Source organism: Canis lupus, chromosome 8 (genome assembly GCF_011100685.1).
Source record: "Canis lupus familiaris isolate Mischka breed German Shepherd chromosome 8, alternate assembly UU_Cfam_GSD_1.0, whole genome shotgun sequence".
NCBI classification, from domain to species: domain Eukaryota; kingdom Metazoa; phylum Chordata; class Mammalia; order Carnivora; family Canidae; genus Canis; species Canis lupus.
In genome coordinates this window covers 44,171,480-44,186,000 of record NC_049229.1, presented here as the reverse complement: position 1 = coordinate 44,186,000, position 14,521 = coordinate 44,171,480, and the positions used below count along the sequence as shown (strand labels likewise).

The window sequence follows — 14,521 nt, the reverse complement described above, 5'->3', positions numbered from 1 at the left end:
GTAGATATCTGGACTCCACTCCCAGAGAGTCCAAAACTTAGGTCTGGAGCAGGATTTAGGTGTCTGTATTTTTTTAAAACTCCAAAGTTATTCTAATGCACAGTGCTCTCCAGCATGTAATCCTAGTGTTTCATTCCTGCCTCTGGCTTGGGGGGTTACTTAGAGGCAGTTGTAGTTCTAGCAGTGGGAGGAGCAGAAGTTAAGTGGGCAGAGCTTCTCCTCTTCCTATCTGGCCCACTCTCATTGTTTGTGACTCCCTAGATCTGTCACAGACTTGCAGAGAGCAAAAATCCTTGAGCCTCCACAGAGTCTGGTAAGCCTTAGAATCGTAGAATCAGTGAGCTTTTGAGCCATAGAATTTTAGAGGCAGAGAGGATATCAGAGGTCAGGTCCAACCTCATAGCCCTATCAATAGAGTTTCACTGAGTGTGACCACTTGTCCTAAAATAAAAATAAAAATAAAGCTTCTCAATATTGAGTTGAGATTCTTCTGGGAATTTCCATAAAAGTGCGGAAGATGGACACATACACAGATAAGCCCAGGTCAATGTAAAAGTGCTTCAGTGGCGGCCAGAGTGCTACAGGAACACAGAAGACTAACTGAGTCATTTTGAAGCTAGAGGAAGATGGCATTGTCAAGGAAAGTTTTCCAAAGGCGGTAGAGGTTTCTGGGACCCTAAGGTTCTTGACATAAGGGCTCCAGATTCCTACTCTACTCTCCCACCCATCCCTTTCATCCCTTGAGGTTGGAAAGCAGATTTTGGCACTTGACAGACCAAATTTCATAGCTCAGCTGTGCTACTTGCTCATCTAGTGGACTTTGGGTAGGTTATTAATCTTTGAGCCCAAGTACCCTCATTTCTCACACAGATAATAATATGTCTCATTGTGGGGTGCTTCGGTATTAAATAATAGCAGCCATAAAAGTGCTTACTGCAATGCTGGCCATAGGGTAGGTGCTTGATGAATAGATATGGTTATTGTTTTTGTTGTCATTTAAAAAATGGTTTATATAAAGCACAAGGAGCCTAAGACCTGCTGCTCCTCAACACTAACCAGGGGGCTTCCTCTTCTGGTATGATAGTGCCTAGGAAAATGTCAGCAGGGTTCCATGAACTTACCCTATGGTTTGGATGTTATTAAGAATCTGAGGGACTTCTAGGGAAGGCAAATATGACCATCTCATGAGACAGGAGAAGCAAGAACGGTAAAATGCCATCTCACGCACTCCTGCAAGATTCTCTGTATTATAAAGCCATGCTGCATTGCAGCCCTGCCCACATGGTTTGAAGCACCTGTGCAGTGGCCTGAGAGCTCAGAGCAGCACAAGAAAAAGATATTACTTCCTGGGACATCATTATCATCAATTATTCCTGTAATTACTTATTTGTCTCTATCCCTTATCAGAAGATAAACTCTGTGAGGTTGAGGACGTGGCGTAGCTCATTCATGGCCATACTCCTAATCACTAGCAAATACTTGGCTCCGGATGGGCATCCAAAGAGTGGTTGTTTATAAAATGGATTTGATCCTGTGTGCATTTGGCAACTCCGGAAGGTAGGCTTTCCTTGACTTTTTCCTTCCTTCCTTCCTTTCTTTCTTTCTTTCTTTCTTTCTTTCTTTCTTTCTTTCTTTCTTTCTTTCTTTCTTTCTTCTTTCTTTCTTTCTTTCTTTCTTTCTTTTTCTTTCTCTCTCTTTCTCTCTTCTTTCTTTCTTTCTTTCTTTCTTTCTTTCTTTCTCTCTTCTTTCTTTCTTTCTTCTTAAAATTTTATTTATTCATGAGAGACAGACAGAGAGACAGAGAGAGAGAGGCGAGACATAGGCAGAGGGAGAAGCAGGTTCCGTGCAGGGAGCTTGATGTGGGACTCGATCCCGGGTCTTCAGGATCATGCCCTGAGCTGAAGGCAGACGCTTAACCGCTGAGCCACCCAGGCATCCCTCCTTGACTTTTTCTTGGGTCCCTTTTCCTTCCATCCTTCCTTAACATACCCTCTTCTGCAGAGGGCTCCTGGGAGTCTGAATTCTGTGCCTGTTTCTCGCACTGTTCTGGGCCAAGCTAACTTGAATGTGTCTCTTCTGTTCCTTGTCTTTGGAGAGACAGGCCTGCCTGCAATCAGAGCATCTTTGTCTCAAAGGACCTATGGAGATGGTCCAACCCGACGTGAATTTTCTGGACAAGGAAGCTAATCCCCTGAGAGTCTCACTGACTCTAAGTTCTTACAGCTTGTGAAAAATGTTCTCACCTCCTGCTTTCAAATTTGGGGCTCTATCACTCATACCCCAGGCTGCCTTGGGGTATGGAGAGCCGCCAAGCTCATGGGGAGAACTGCACGTCCAGAAAAGCTTACCCCATCCTTCCTGGGCGCTTGCTCAAAGGGGACCCCCCAAACCCAGGGTACATACTAAGCCAGTGGTTGACAACTGTATGCCCTGGAGCTCGGCTGCCAGTACTCAAATGCTTCACTTTCTACTTACTGTGATTTTTTTTTTAAGGTTTTATTTATTTATTCATGAGAGAGAGAGAGGGGCAGAGACACAGGCAGAGGGAGAAGCAGGCTCCATGCAGGGAGCCCGATGTGGGACTCGATCCCAGGACTCCAGGATCACGCCCTGGGCCGAAGGCGGCACTAAACTGCTGAGCCACCTGAGCTGCCCCTTACTGTGATTTCAGGCAAATTACTTAATCTTTATGAGCTCAAATTGGCTTATCTGTAAAAACAGAGCATGATGATAATAGTACCTCCTTCACTATCAAGATTCAAAGAGGTAATAAGGAACAAAATCCAGCATCATTATGTTTTCCTCCTTGGATCCAAGTTCCTGTCATGACAGTCAAAGTACCTAAGTGGCTGACGTCACATCTTTCCTATTGAGAGTGTGAGGGCTTTAGCTCCTGTGTGTCTGGGGAGTACTGCCACAGAGAGGACTCTGCACTGATGCATGTCCCCGTAGGGAAGTGCAGGAGAAGATGCAGTGGTCTTGTACTCCCGAGACACGTGGGATCCAGAGCAGCCTGGCTGCACAAAAAAGTTTCATGTAAATTGGCTGTGACGCCTGTGCAGGGGCCCAGATTTAGAAGCAGAGCAGGACAGCTCTACCCAGGCTGGTGACAGGCCTGGAGCAGTGTTCCCATTGGAGAAAGTGAGGGCGTAGCAGGAGGGAGATTTGCTCAGTCTGGCCTGGTGGCACTGTTTTATTAATGATCTGGAAGAGCAGAGGAACAGTGACTTTAATTAAATTTGCCAGTGATATTAAAAGATGTCAGGAGCCACTGCTGAGGACACAGACACCTTGCAGATGGCCCCTGGGGGTGTTCGGATAATAATCCGGGAAAGGGATGAGAAGCCATGGGCTGCGCCCGGGCATTGGTTCAGCTGAGGAAGAGGAATGTGACATGGGGACAGAGGGTCATCATATGCAGCAAATACCCCAGGCCCATTCTCTTTAGGTGTATCTGTGCTGCTTCCAATAGACCTCTAACTGATCGTCCTGTTCTGGTCTTGTTCCTCTTATAGCCATCTTAAACCCTTTATCCAAACTGGTTTTTCTGAAATACAGATAAGACCATGTCACTCCCCTGCTAACAGTCCTGTCATTGGCTTTTCACTGCCCTTCAGATAAAATCCATCTTCTCAGCCTGGCATATAAGACTTGCCATGAATGGAGTCCCCCCTACATGTCCAGTCTTCACCACTCCTGCCTCGCGCTGAATTCCCTGTAGTCCCAGGCACACAGCAGGCTTTTGCATGTCTCCATATCTTTGCTTGGCCTATCCTTTTGACTCAAAAGTCTGTCTTCCTTCCTTCTCTTCCCTCCTCTTCCTTCCCCCTTCCTTCCCTTCCCTCCCCTTTTCATCTTCCCTAGAGGAAGACGGCATTGTCAAGGAAAGTTTTCCAAAGGCGGTAGAGGTTTCTGGGACCCTAAGGTTCTTGACATAAGGGCTCCAGATTCCTACTCTACTCTCCCACCATCCCTTTCCTCCCTTTCCTCCCTTCCTCCCTCCCTTCCTCCCTCCCTCCCTCCCTCCCTTCCCTCCTTCCTTCCTTCCTTCCTTCCTTCCTTCCTTCCTTCCTTCCTTCCTTCCTTCCTTCCTTCCTTCCTTCCCTTCTTTTTGACTAAAGCTCACTCATGCTTGAAGACTCATTTCAAGGATCACTTCCTTCAGAACGCCTCCCTGAATCCCCAGGCTGGCTCAGCGCCCTCCTCATGTGCCCAAACCATTCTGACCGAACCTTCACTTACTATAGTAAAAATGCCAATTTGTGCAGTTCTCCACCCCTGCTGGATTGTATCTTTGAGGGCAAAGCCTGTGTCTTACATTTCATTCTGCCCATCAACATCTAGTGCCAAGCCTGGCAAACCAACAGTTTTTGCTAATTTTGTCAAACTGAACTGATGGGAAGGAGAATGTCCAGGTGGCAGACTGCATCAGGCAGCCGGGACACCCCAGGAAGGCTGGGAACTAGGCAGCTCTACCAAATGGTTAATGTTTCATGGCAGACTGGATGGGTCAGTCATGTTGCCTCTAAGTCTACAGAAAACTGGAAGCTGACAGGGGGCCATGGATATTCTACAGCGAAGTAGGACACCTTAGTAAAATGGAGTGGTTAAAACCATAAATTTTATGTCACCTGCATGTGAGCTTCGGCTCTGCTACTTCCTTGCTTTATACTTTGATTAACTGACTTAATTAAGACTTAGTTCCCCAAAACGTAAAACAGGGATAAAAATAGTACTAATCTTATAGGATCATTATGAAAGTTAAATGAAGAAGTACCTAGCATGATGCACACACCAAGCACTTATATGTGTTAGTGACTATTATTAATGTCTTCATTATTTGGGGTGGTGTTGGGGTTCTCAAGCTGAATCATATCCCTGAGTATGCCTTAGGGCTGATTACGAACCTTCTGGAACCACAGAAGATCATTTGGGTCTTAAAGGAGCTGGGTGGATCCCAAGTGGGTTAGAATCTGCCTCAATTTTGTCTGGGAAAAGGGTAACATCACAAAAAAGTGACCACTGGCCAGGTCATCAGCAGTGTCCACTCTCCTCCTAACATCTCAGGCAGAAACCATCGCCTGGCGGGGGCAGAAGGAACAACTTGGAATTCACAGGCCATTTTCTACCTTCAATTACAAGAATTCAGTGCAGGCACTTACTAGCCACCTTCTTTCCTTGTTTTCTTTCATCTTTTCCTTCAGTTCATTTGTTTTCTCTGTGTCTTTCTAAAGCGGCCCCTGATTCTGACCACCTGACAACATATTCCCCAAAATACCTGTTACCATAGATGTCTGCAAGATCTAGGTGAGCGAAGACCACGATCATCCTAATTCTCCTGTGGGGTGAGATAAGCGGGAGTCCCTGTGCCCTGTTGATCAGGATGACTCTACTACCTAAGTGTTCTGTGTACTTTGACTTCAGAAAGCCAGCCCTTGTCCCTAACCTGTGGATGGCCCACCCCCTTCCGGTTGGCTAATCCATGCAGCTGCCACCTCGTGTCACCATGTTGGCTCCTGATCAAATAGCTGCTCCAGCTGTGCCCACCTTCTGTCTCTTACTGCATGGGGCTTATTGGAATCCACAAAATGGAGGGTTTTCAGAGGTTAAGGCAAGGTGTCAAGATCCTTCTCTGTCCACATTTCTCCGATGCCAAACCTGTGAAGGGGGAAGGTCTCTGTTCATTGCAGATTATGAGACATTTCAGCCTTTGAACATGGATACTGAACAGCTTCAGCTGCCCCACTCTTCCAACATCCTCATAACCTCTTCTTTTCTGAGTGAGGTCAAAGCCCCAAGCACATGCTGTGATGACCCCCAGTACCTGGACCAAGGGGAATGTGGACCTCAGCACTTGGCTGCCATTCTGGGGAATATGAAACCAAGTTAATCCAGCTCTTTGGAAGGGAGGCCTTCATGATTACAGTATGCATCAAGGCATACTGTGTCCTGGAGGGAATTTCTCTTTAGGTACAAGCCTTGGGGGTTTAAAGAGGTCATACATAGCCTCTCAAATCTAGTCAGGATTCGTCTATGAGATCTCTCTATTTTTTTTTTTTTTCTGAAGGAAATGGCTGTAATTCAGGTCATAAAGTGGCGTTAAAGAAGGCTGATGTCTGAGTGTATTAATCAGCTCAGGCGGCCATAACAAAATACCACAGACCGGGTAGTTTAAACAATAGAAATTTATTTTCTCATGGTTCTGGAGGCTGGAATGTCTGAGATCAAAGTGCTGGCCAATTCATTTTCTGGTGAGAGCTCTTTTCCTCACTTGCCTATGGCTACTTTCTCACCATGTGGCAGACGGAGAATACTCTCTCTCTTCCTCTTCTTATAAAGCCATCAGTCCTATCAGAGGAGGACGCACCCTTATACCCTTATTTAACTTTAATTATCTCCTAAAAGCCCTATCTCCCAATACAGTCACACTGGGGTTTAGGGGTTCAACATATGAGTTGTGGGGAGGGGACACAATTCAGTTCACAGCCCCGAGGAAGCTTCCATAGTGGCTATGTTTATTTATTCTAAGAACAGACATTTACTGAGCACTTACCAATTGACTATTTAGGGTACCACAATAAACAGAATAACTATCCTCTTTGCTTTCATTCACGGTTTAATGGCTGAGCTAGACATTAATTATATAATCCCACAAACAAACATGTAATTTCAAAGTTTAATAAATGCCATAAAGGAAAAGTAGAGTGTGATGAGAGGAACAGAGAAGGTTGACCATCTTTAGGAATGAGGGTAATTTTTTTCTGGGACAGTGACACTTAAGCTGAGATCTAAAGCATTGTTAAGAGTGTGGGTGCCAAGAAGTACAAGTCATTTCATCATCGTGGCTGATGTCACGTACAAAGGTCCTGAGGTGGAAAATAACTTGGTGTCATCCAGGGCCTGATATAAAGGCCATTGTTGCTGAAATGTGGTTAGAAGGAGAGGGGCAAAAAATAAAGGGGGAGAGGAGGAAGAAGGTAGCTTATGTGAGACTTTGCAGGTCACTCAGTAAAGAGTCTTTATATTAAGAATAAGAGGAAACTACTGAAGGAGTTCAAATAGGGAAGTGATAGTGTAGATTTGGAGTTTTTAGAAAAGGTGACTATTGCTGTGTAAGGAAATGAAGTGGGGAAAGGCAAGAATTGGAGTGGGGAGTTCAATTAGGAGGTCACTGCAGTAGATTCATGAAGTGAAGGCTAATGGCAGCTGTGGCAGTGCTAGGAGAGATGGAAGGAGAGTCTAGGTGTTGGTGCTGGATGGACAAGGGACAGGAACAAGAGGAAGGCCTGCAGATGTCTTGTGTGAGTAACTGGGTGGATGGCAGTGCCATTTTCTGAGATGGGAAGCAGTGGAGAGCAGGGACAGGACTTGGAACCCTGTAAGGTGTAGTACAGATAAAATTAACATTTTTAAAAGATTATTTGAGAGAGAGAGAGACAGAGAGACAGAGAGAGAGAGAGACAGAACAAGCAGAGGGTACAGCAGATAGAGGGAGACAGGGAGAAGCAGGCACCCTGCTAAGCAGGGAGCCTGATGTGGGGCTCAATCCCAGGACCCTGGGATCATGACCTGATTTGAAGGCAGATGCTTAATCTACTGAGCCACCCAGGTGCCCTGAAACTAGCATTCTTCTGTTACTAAAGTTAATGCACAGGGCTGTAGCAGAGGTAGAAAATGGGCAAATAGCTTCTTTTTAAAAAAGCTGTAGCATGGTTATTTGCATTCTCATTGCATCTGAATGAGGTGAGTGCAAAGATGAATCCATAGATCCTGCTGAATTTCTTCCCATTCTCCTGAATTCATGCTCACCTCTTAGCAGTTTGAGGCCAGCAGATGGGGCTGCATTTCACCCCCAAATCTTGTCTACAGTTTAAAAAAAATGTATTCAAGAGCCACTTGAATGTTTTATTAATAGTGATTTCTATCACTTGGCCTTTTCAGCGTCTGGGTTTGGAATTGAGTGGCTGACTGATTTTCATCTTCCTGTAACTGACTGTCTCAAACGGTCTGTAAGCATGTTTTGCTGGAGGACGGAGGTGGCCGTGGACCGGGCCTGTAGTACAGCTCATGGGGACCTCCGTTTAGCTCCCCTGCAGGGAGCTTCCCTACACTATCCACCCTGATTTCCCAAGAAATGTCAGAATTACAGCTTGCCTGGACAAATTTTGCATTCAGGGAGGGAGTTCCTCTCAGGTGGGCTCAATTGCATGCAGAGCGATGTGTTCTATTTTGGGGGAGTAGTCCATGAAAAAAGTTCAATTCCGTATGTACTCTTGCACACATATGTGATGCAGAATTCTTAAGCATGAAAATAGTGTGGGTAAAGGAGCCCGAAAACCCTAGAAACAGTACAAGGGATGAGGATTCAGGTCATGCTTGGCCTCTTTTCAGTTGATTCTTGAGAACTCTCACAGATAACAGTGGGGTTTGGAGACAGGACTGGAAGGGTATCACTTATGTTTTCATTACCAATATTCCCAGCTCTTTTAAGCCATTCTTCAGCTGAGTCTCCACCAGATGGTCCTGCGGACAGAGCCACTATTTGTGCCTCCCATTGACATCTTTTTTTCCGAGTGAGAGACTGCCCCATATGTTAGTACAATATGTCGCTCAAGGTGAAACATCAATTTGTGTTGGTGGGAACCTGCCATTTGCTGTCCCCCTTTTGCTCATGCCTTTCCCTGCCTCTCTGGTCTTTTCTAGGTCTCTGGCCTGTCAGGAGGACCATTGGTGCTGCAGTGGAAGCCAGCGGCTAAGTCTTGTGTATGGCGTGGTTAGGGTTGCAGCCTCTCACCTCTGCCTTCCTCCATTTTGGGCTGATTACTTTTGTGCTCTTCCTAAATGGTCTTCGGGCAGAGGCTGGCAGCTCGGGGGAGGTGCCCAGTGCAGGGCAGAACAATGAGTCCTGTTCAGAGTCATCGGACTGCAAGGAGGGTGTCATCCTACCAATCTGGTACCCGGAGAACCCTTCCCTTGGGGACAAGATTGCCAGGGTCATTGTCTATTTTGTGGCCCTGATATACATGTTCCTTGGGGTGTCCATCATTGCCGACCGCTTCATGGCATCTATTGAAGTCATCACTTCTCAAGAGAGAGAGGTGACTATCAAAAAGCCCAATGGAGAGACCAGCACCACAACGATTCGGATCTGGAATGAAACTGTCTCCAACCTGACCCTGATGGCCCTGGGTTCCTCTGCTCCTGAGATCCTTCTCTCTTTAATTGAGGTGTGTGGTCACGGGTTCATTGCCGGGGACCTGGGACCTTCCACCATCGTAGGTAGCGCAGCCTTTAACATGTTCATCATCATTGGCATCTGCGTCTACGTGATCCCTGATGGAGAGACTCGAAAGATCAAGCACCTACGAGTCTTCCTCATCACGGCTGCTTGGAGCATCTTTGCTTACATCTGGCTTTATATGATCCTGGCAGTCTTCTCTCCTGGTGTGGTTCAGGTTTGGGAAGGTCTTCTCACTCTCTCCTTCTTTCCAGTGTGTGTCCTTCTGGCCTGGGTGGCAGATAGGCGACTACTCTTCTACAAATACATGCACAAAAAGTACCGCACAGATAAACACCGAGGAGTTATCATAGAGACAGAGGGTGATCATCCTAAGGGCATTGAGATGGATGGGAAAATGATGAATTCCCACTTCCTGGATGGGAACCTGGTGCCCCTGGAAGGGAAGGAAGTAGATGAGTCCCGCAGAGAAATGATCCGGATTCTAAAGGATCTGAAGCAAAAACACCCAGAGAAGGACTTAGATCAGCTGGTAGAGATGACCAATTACTATGCTCTTTCCCATCAGCAGAAGAGTCGTGCCTTCTACCGGATCCAAGCTACCCGGATGATGACCGGCGCAGGCAATATCCTGAAGAAGCATGCAGCAGAACAAGCCAAAAAGACCTCCAGCATAAACGAGGTGCACACCAATGAGCCTGAGGACTTTGTCTCGAAGGTCTTCTTTGATCCATGCTCTTACCAGTGCCTGGAGAACTGTGGAGCTGTGCTCCTGACAGTGGTGAGGAAAGGGGGGGACATGTCTAAGACCGTGTATGTGGACTACAAAACAGAGGATGGTTCCGCCAATGCTGGGGCTGACTATGAGTTCACAGAGGGCACTGTGGTCCTGAAACCAGGAGAGACCCAGAAAGAGTTCTCGGTAGGCATCATTGATGATGACATTTTTGAGGAGGATGAACACTTCTTCGTGAGGTTGAGCAACGTCCGCATAGAGGAGGAGCAACCAGAGGAGGGGAAGCCTCCAATAGTACTCAATAGTCTTCCATTGCCTCGGGCCATCCTGGCATCCCCTTATGTGGCCACAGTCACCATCTTGGATGATGACCATGCAGGCATCTTCACTTTTGAATGCGGCACTATTCGTGTCAGCGAGAGTATTGGTGTCCTGGAGGTCAAGGTTCTGCGGACATCAGGTGCCCGGGGCACAGTAATCGTCCCCTTTAGGACAGTGGAGGGGACAGCCAAGGGTGGTGGTGAGGATTTTGAAGATGTATACGGGGAGCTGGAGTTCAAGAATGACGAAACTGTGTAAGTAGCCTTTCCATATTCTATCTCCCTCCCTCCCATGCCATCTCTTTCTGTCCTTAAAATTCTCCCTCGTATTGCGTTACTGTCAAACTCGAGTCCCAGCACAGGTGTGCAGGATCAGCAGGCACCCCTGGCAGGTTCCGCATCCAAACCTTCCTTTGGTTTTCTCACTTTAAATTGTCTCTGGGCAGGAAATCCTGTGGCGGGATCTAAGGACACGGAGCATTCCATCCACTGGAGTGATAGCTGGTGCAGGTGTCGGGTGACAGAAGTTTTGATGTCGATTTTGGAGAATTCTTGTGACGACGCAGGAGCTAGGAAACTGGCTGGGTCTCTCCTTCCTCCTTTACTCAGGCCAAAGGCTCATATGAGCCTTGAGGCTGATCCTTTCCATCCTGAGGCAGTGCCAGTCCAATCAGAGCATCCTCAGGGAAGCAAGTGGCAGTGGCTTTTTTTTCCCCTGGGGCCATATTGCGACTATATTGTATAACCAGATTTCAGGCATCTCTCCTTCAATTTGGAAATTGCAAGGTTGGTTGAAACTCGGCAATCTCTTTAAATGCCTGTAAGCTATTTTATGGTATGAGACTTACCCAGTCTAGTGAGATGAGTCAATATAGCTTGGGTACTGGAGGCATCTTGCAGAAGCGGAATTCCCAGAGCGGTGGCCACCTGTCTTTAGTCCTAGGTGTGAGCTCAAAAATTGCCTGAGCAATGTTGGAGATGCCTCTTAGGAACTGGGGGAGAAAATACATCTTCAGTGTGGTCATTTCTTTTCATGGTCTAGAATTGTCCCAGAATACTTCTTGGGTTACTGGCCTGTTTAGCCCTTCAGACACTGTGTGTATCGCAATGTAAGGGCTCTCCCCATTGAGCCTTCTTATACTGGGTGTTCTGGGTTTTGCTTTGCTTTGCTTTGCTTTGGTTTTCTGTTTTTGTTTTTCTCAGATGGATAGCTTTGAAGAAGAAACAGAATGACTTACCCCAGGAATTGCAGCTTATGAGAGGGCAGACTTTCCAGGGTGACTGAGAAGGGGGAAACTTGTCTCTGAATTCCTGCTCATGTCCATAAGCAATAAGCAGCAGCAGGAGGGGGCATGAAGAACAAAAGGGGGTGTCTAGGAAGGGGGGTTGTCAAACTGCTCCAGGACACTGCTAAAAACACCCTGAGTGAGAAATGAAAACATACAACTTGTAGGAGAGTGAAGGACCCAACTCATGGAAAGGAGGGCCCATAGGACCAAGGGAGAGATGTCATAGCAGCGCTTCTTCTAGGCCCATTTGTGGGACAGGGCTCGATGGGTTGGGTGATGCTGACAGCAGAGCTGGTTGAGCCATCCGGAGGACTCTGCTCTTGGCCTCCCTCAATCCTTTCCTAATGGTGTGACTTTGGGCAAGACATTTAGTCTTAGCTCTAGAACTGAACTGTCTCATCTGCAAAGTGGGAACAATACTTTTCTTGCCTGGAGGCAGGGTCAGGTCTTTCTTTTTGCAGTTCCTCCCTGCTCTAGGATTTACTGAGCCACAGACATGGGCACTCAGTGTAGGTCCTATTTGCACTGGCCGAAGATGAAACAGGGATATTGTCTCCTGAGGTGAAATAGCCATTGACAAGTTGATTTATTAGAGCTCTGTTTAGTCATTTCACCGGGAGGGGTAATCATTCATTAGCCCAAGTAAAAACCTGTGCCTTCTAGAGAATACTGTCCATTTATATGTGCTCTGGAGAGAGAGTTTATACGTACAAATAAAGGACAGGCCCTCGTTGGGTAGACAAACTGTGCAACTTCTCACATTTATGGCAGCGTAAGTATATAGGAGTACTGTCAGGCATTAAATGACATCAAGACTACAGCACTGGCTATGATTTAATGGACTAGTGGTTTCTCCAATTCGGTACTATCTACCAAGGGCACTAAAAAGTACTTTTTGACAGATCAAAGACTTGGCACCTAATTTCCTTGTCCCATTAACAATCAGTTGTGCACTCTAGATCTCTGAGTATGACTAACTCTTCCTGAAACCTATTTGTGTTTTCAGCCTGAATAATATCTTGGTGTAAGTGGGCTTATGAATGATCACTTCTGATATTGATTTTAAATGTAGATCAAGCTGCCCACATTTGCGATTTGGGTTCAAGTATTCCTGGGTTTGGTGAACAAGCTCTGTTGCCTGCTATTTCTTTACATCATTTTTTAGACTTCAGTAGACTTTAGACTACCTCTTGGTTTTCTTCCCTTCAGAAGAAGAATGAGTCCATAGCCTGTTAGTTGTCTGTCTTCACACCACAGCCCTACCCTTGGTACTTTAGATTGTAATTTTACAACTAGAGGCAGTGTGGTATAGCAGAAAAACCATGGACTGTGAGTACTCTGGTTTAAGAGTCTGGATATAGTTCTGATTCAACTGCAGAGTTGGGGAAATTTTATTAATTATGAGATTATTTCCTCTGATAAAATAGGGATAATAATACGTTTCTCACAAGGCTGTCATGATGATTCAAGATACTGTATACAGTTGTTTGTATATGGTATATGCTTAGTAAATGAGGCCATTAATAATTATATCATTGAATTAACAGTATTCTTCAGAAGACACAGCTGAGGTGATATGGGCTACTTGGATCTCTCTGTGACCCAAATTAATAAAACATGCTAGTCTGGGGGTTATCATGAAGATTCCTCATCAAAACTCCTAAAATATCAGAGCCAGAAAAGACCTCAGAATATCTTCTAGAGTAGTGTTTCTCAAATTTTCATGTGCTTCTGAACCATCCAGGAAGCAGATTATAGTTTGAAAGGTTGAGTAGGGCCTGAGATTCTGTTTCTAACCAGCTGTTGATGCTGTTGGTCCCGACTTAGAGTTGAAATGCTCTAAAACTCTTGGCCAAACCACAAGACCCAGGAAGAAAAGTGGCTTTCAAAAGCCTTGCTTAATTTACTCAAGAAGCCTTGCTTTCCAGTTCCAGCTTGCAATTCTAACTTAGCTAGAACCCAGCTCCTACCCTGAGACCTTGTTAATTGCAGTACCAATCTGGAAACTGAAATTGAAACCCTCAGGGTACCTAGACAGAAGCTGTGTGATGCCTGGAGCAGTTCCATCTTCCAATCCTTCCCTCTCTGTGTAACTTTCTTTGCCGACAAGCCTGGGAGCATTGGCAGTTTTGCCCTCAATACACTCTTCTAAAAACCTATTCAGGTTGAAGGCAGGCCTATGCTTTGTCAATACTATCAGGTTGTGCATTCACTCATTTGGTTTTATGCTTTACTTCTTCAAAAATGTCCTCAGTACCAGGGTAAGATAGAAAACCCTGAACTTTGAAGTCTGACAAACAGATGTGAATCTGTCACTCACCAACTGTGTAACTTGAACAAGTCATTTCACCTGTCCAAGCCCCAGGTATTTTGTTGGAATGACAGGGATAGTGGTATCTATCCTGCAGGGGAGTGATAAGTACTAGGTACAAATATGAAGAAAAGGCACTTTCAGAATGGTGCCTGCTCAGAGAAGGTGCTCGGTCATTCAACAAACATTTATTAAATGTCTGCTACATACTAGATACATTACTAGGGACTGGAGATAAATAAATGAATAGAACAGGCTGGCATTTCAGCTCTCAAGAATCTTCTTCAGTGAAGTGGATACTAGGTATACAGACAAATCAAAACACCTGGGAGAAGTGCTCTGGTTGAGATAAGCTCAATAAAAGAAATGAAAGCTCTTTGCTGTGTGCGTGACACCACTGAAGTTTCTAAAGCGACCTTGGCTAAGGACGTAGTAGTGAAACAGATGAAGCAGGGGTGGGGACATGATAACCTTAAGCCCACATTACAATAAACTCTTGACATTTGAGAGAGATCCTACTGACATCTTCATGATCTAGAAGAATCCCCACCTTTGTGACTATCACCCCAGTGCATCCTTAGAATTATGGCCTTTGAGCCTCCTGCAAACAATAAAAAAAAACCTTGT

At 45.7% G+C, this 14,521-nt stretch overlaps 1 protein-coding gene across 5 annotated transcripts in view; it reads left to right on the top strand.

The window, feature by feature from the left end:
- SLC8A3 (solute carrier family 8 member A3) overlaps nt 1–14,521 on the top strand; it is a 141,320-nt gene that overhangs the window by 10,751 nt on the left and 116,048 nt on the right. For 4 of the 5 annotated variants that reach the window (XM_038545087.1, XM_038545085.1, XM_038545086.1 and 1 more), the window contains exon 2: nt 8,704–10,549. In XM_038545087.1, coding sequence (XP_038401015.1) covers nt 8,766–10,549 — 1,784 coding nt within the window. In that variant the 5' untranslated portion in view covers nt 8,704–8,765. Of the gene's footprint in view, nt 1–5,249; nt 5,308–8,703; nt 10,550–14,521 lie in introns of those variants that run through there. The other variant, XM_038545084.1, reaches the window with a different exon arrangement.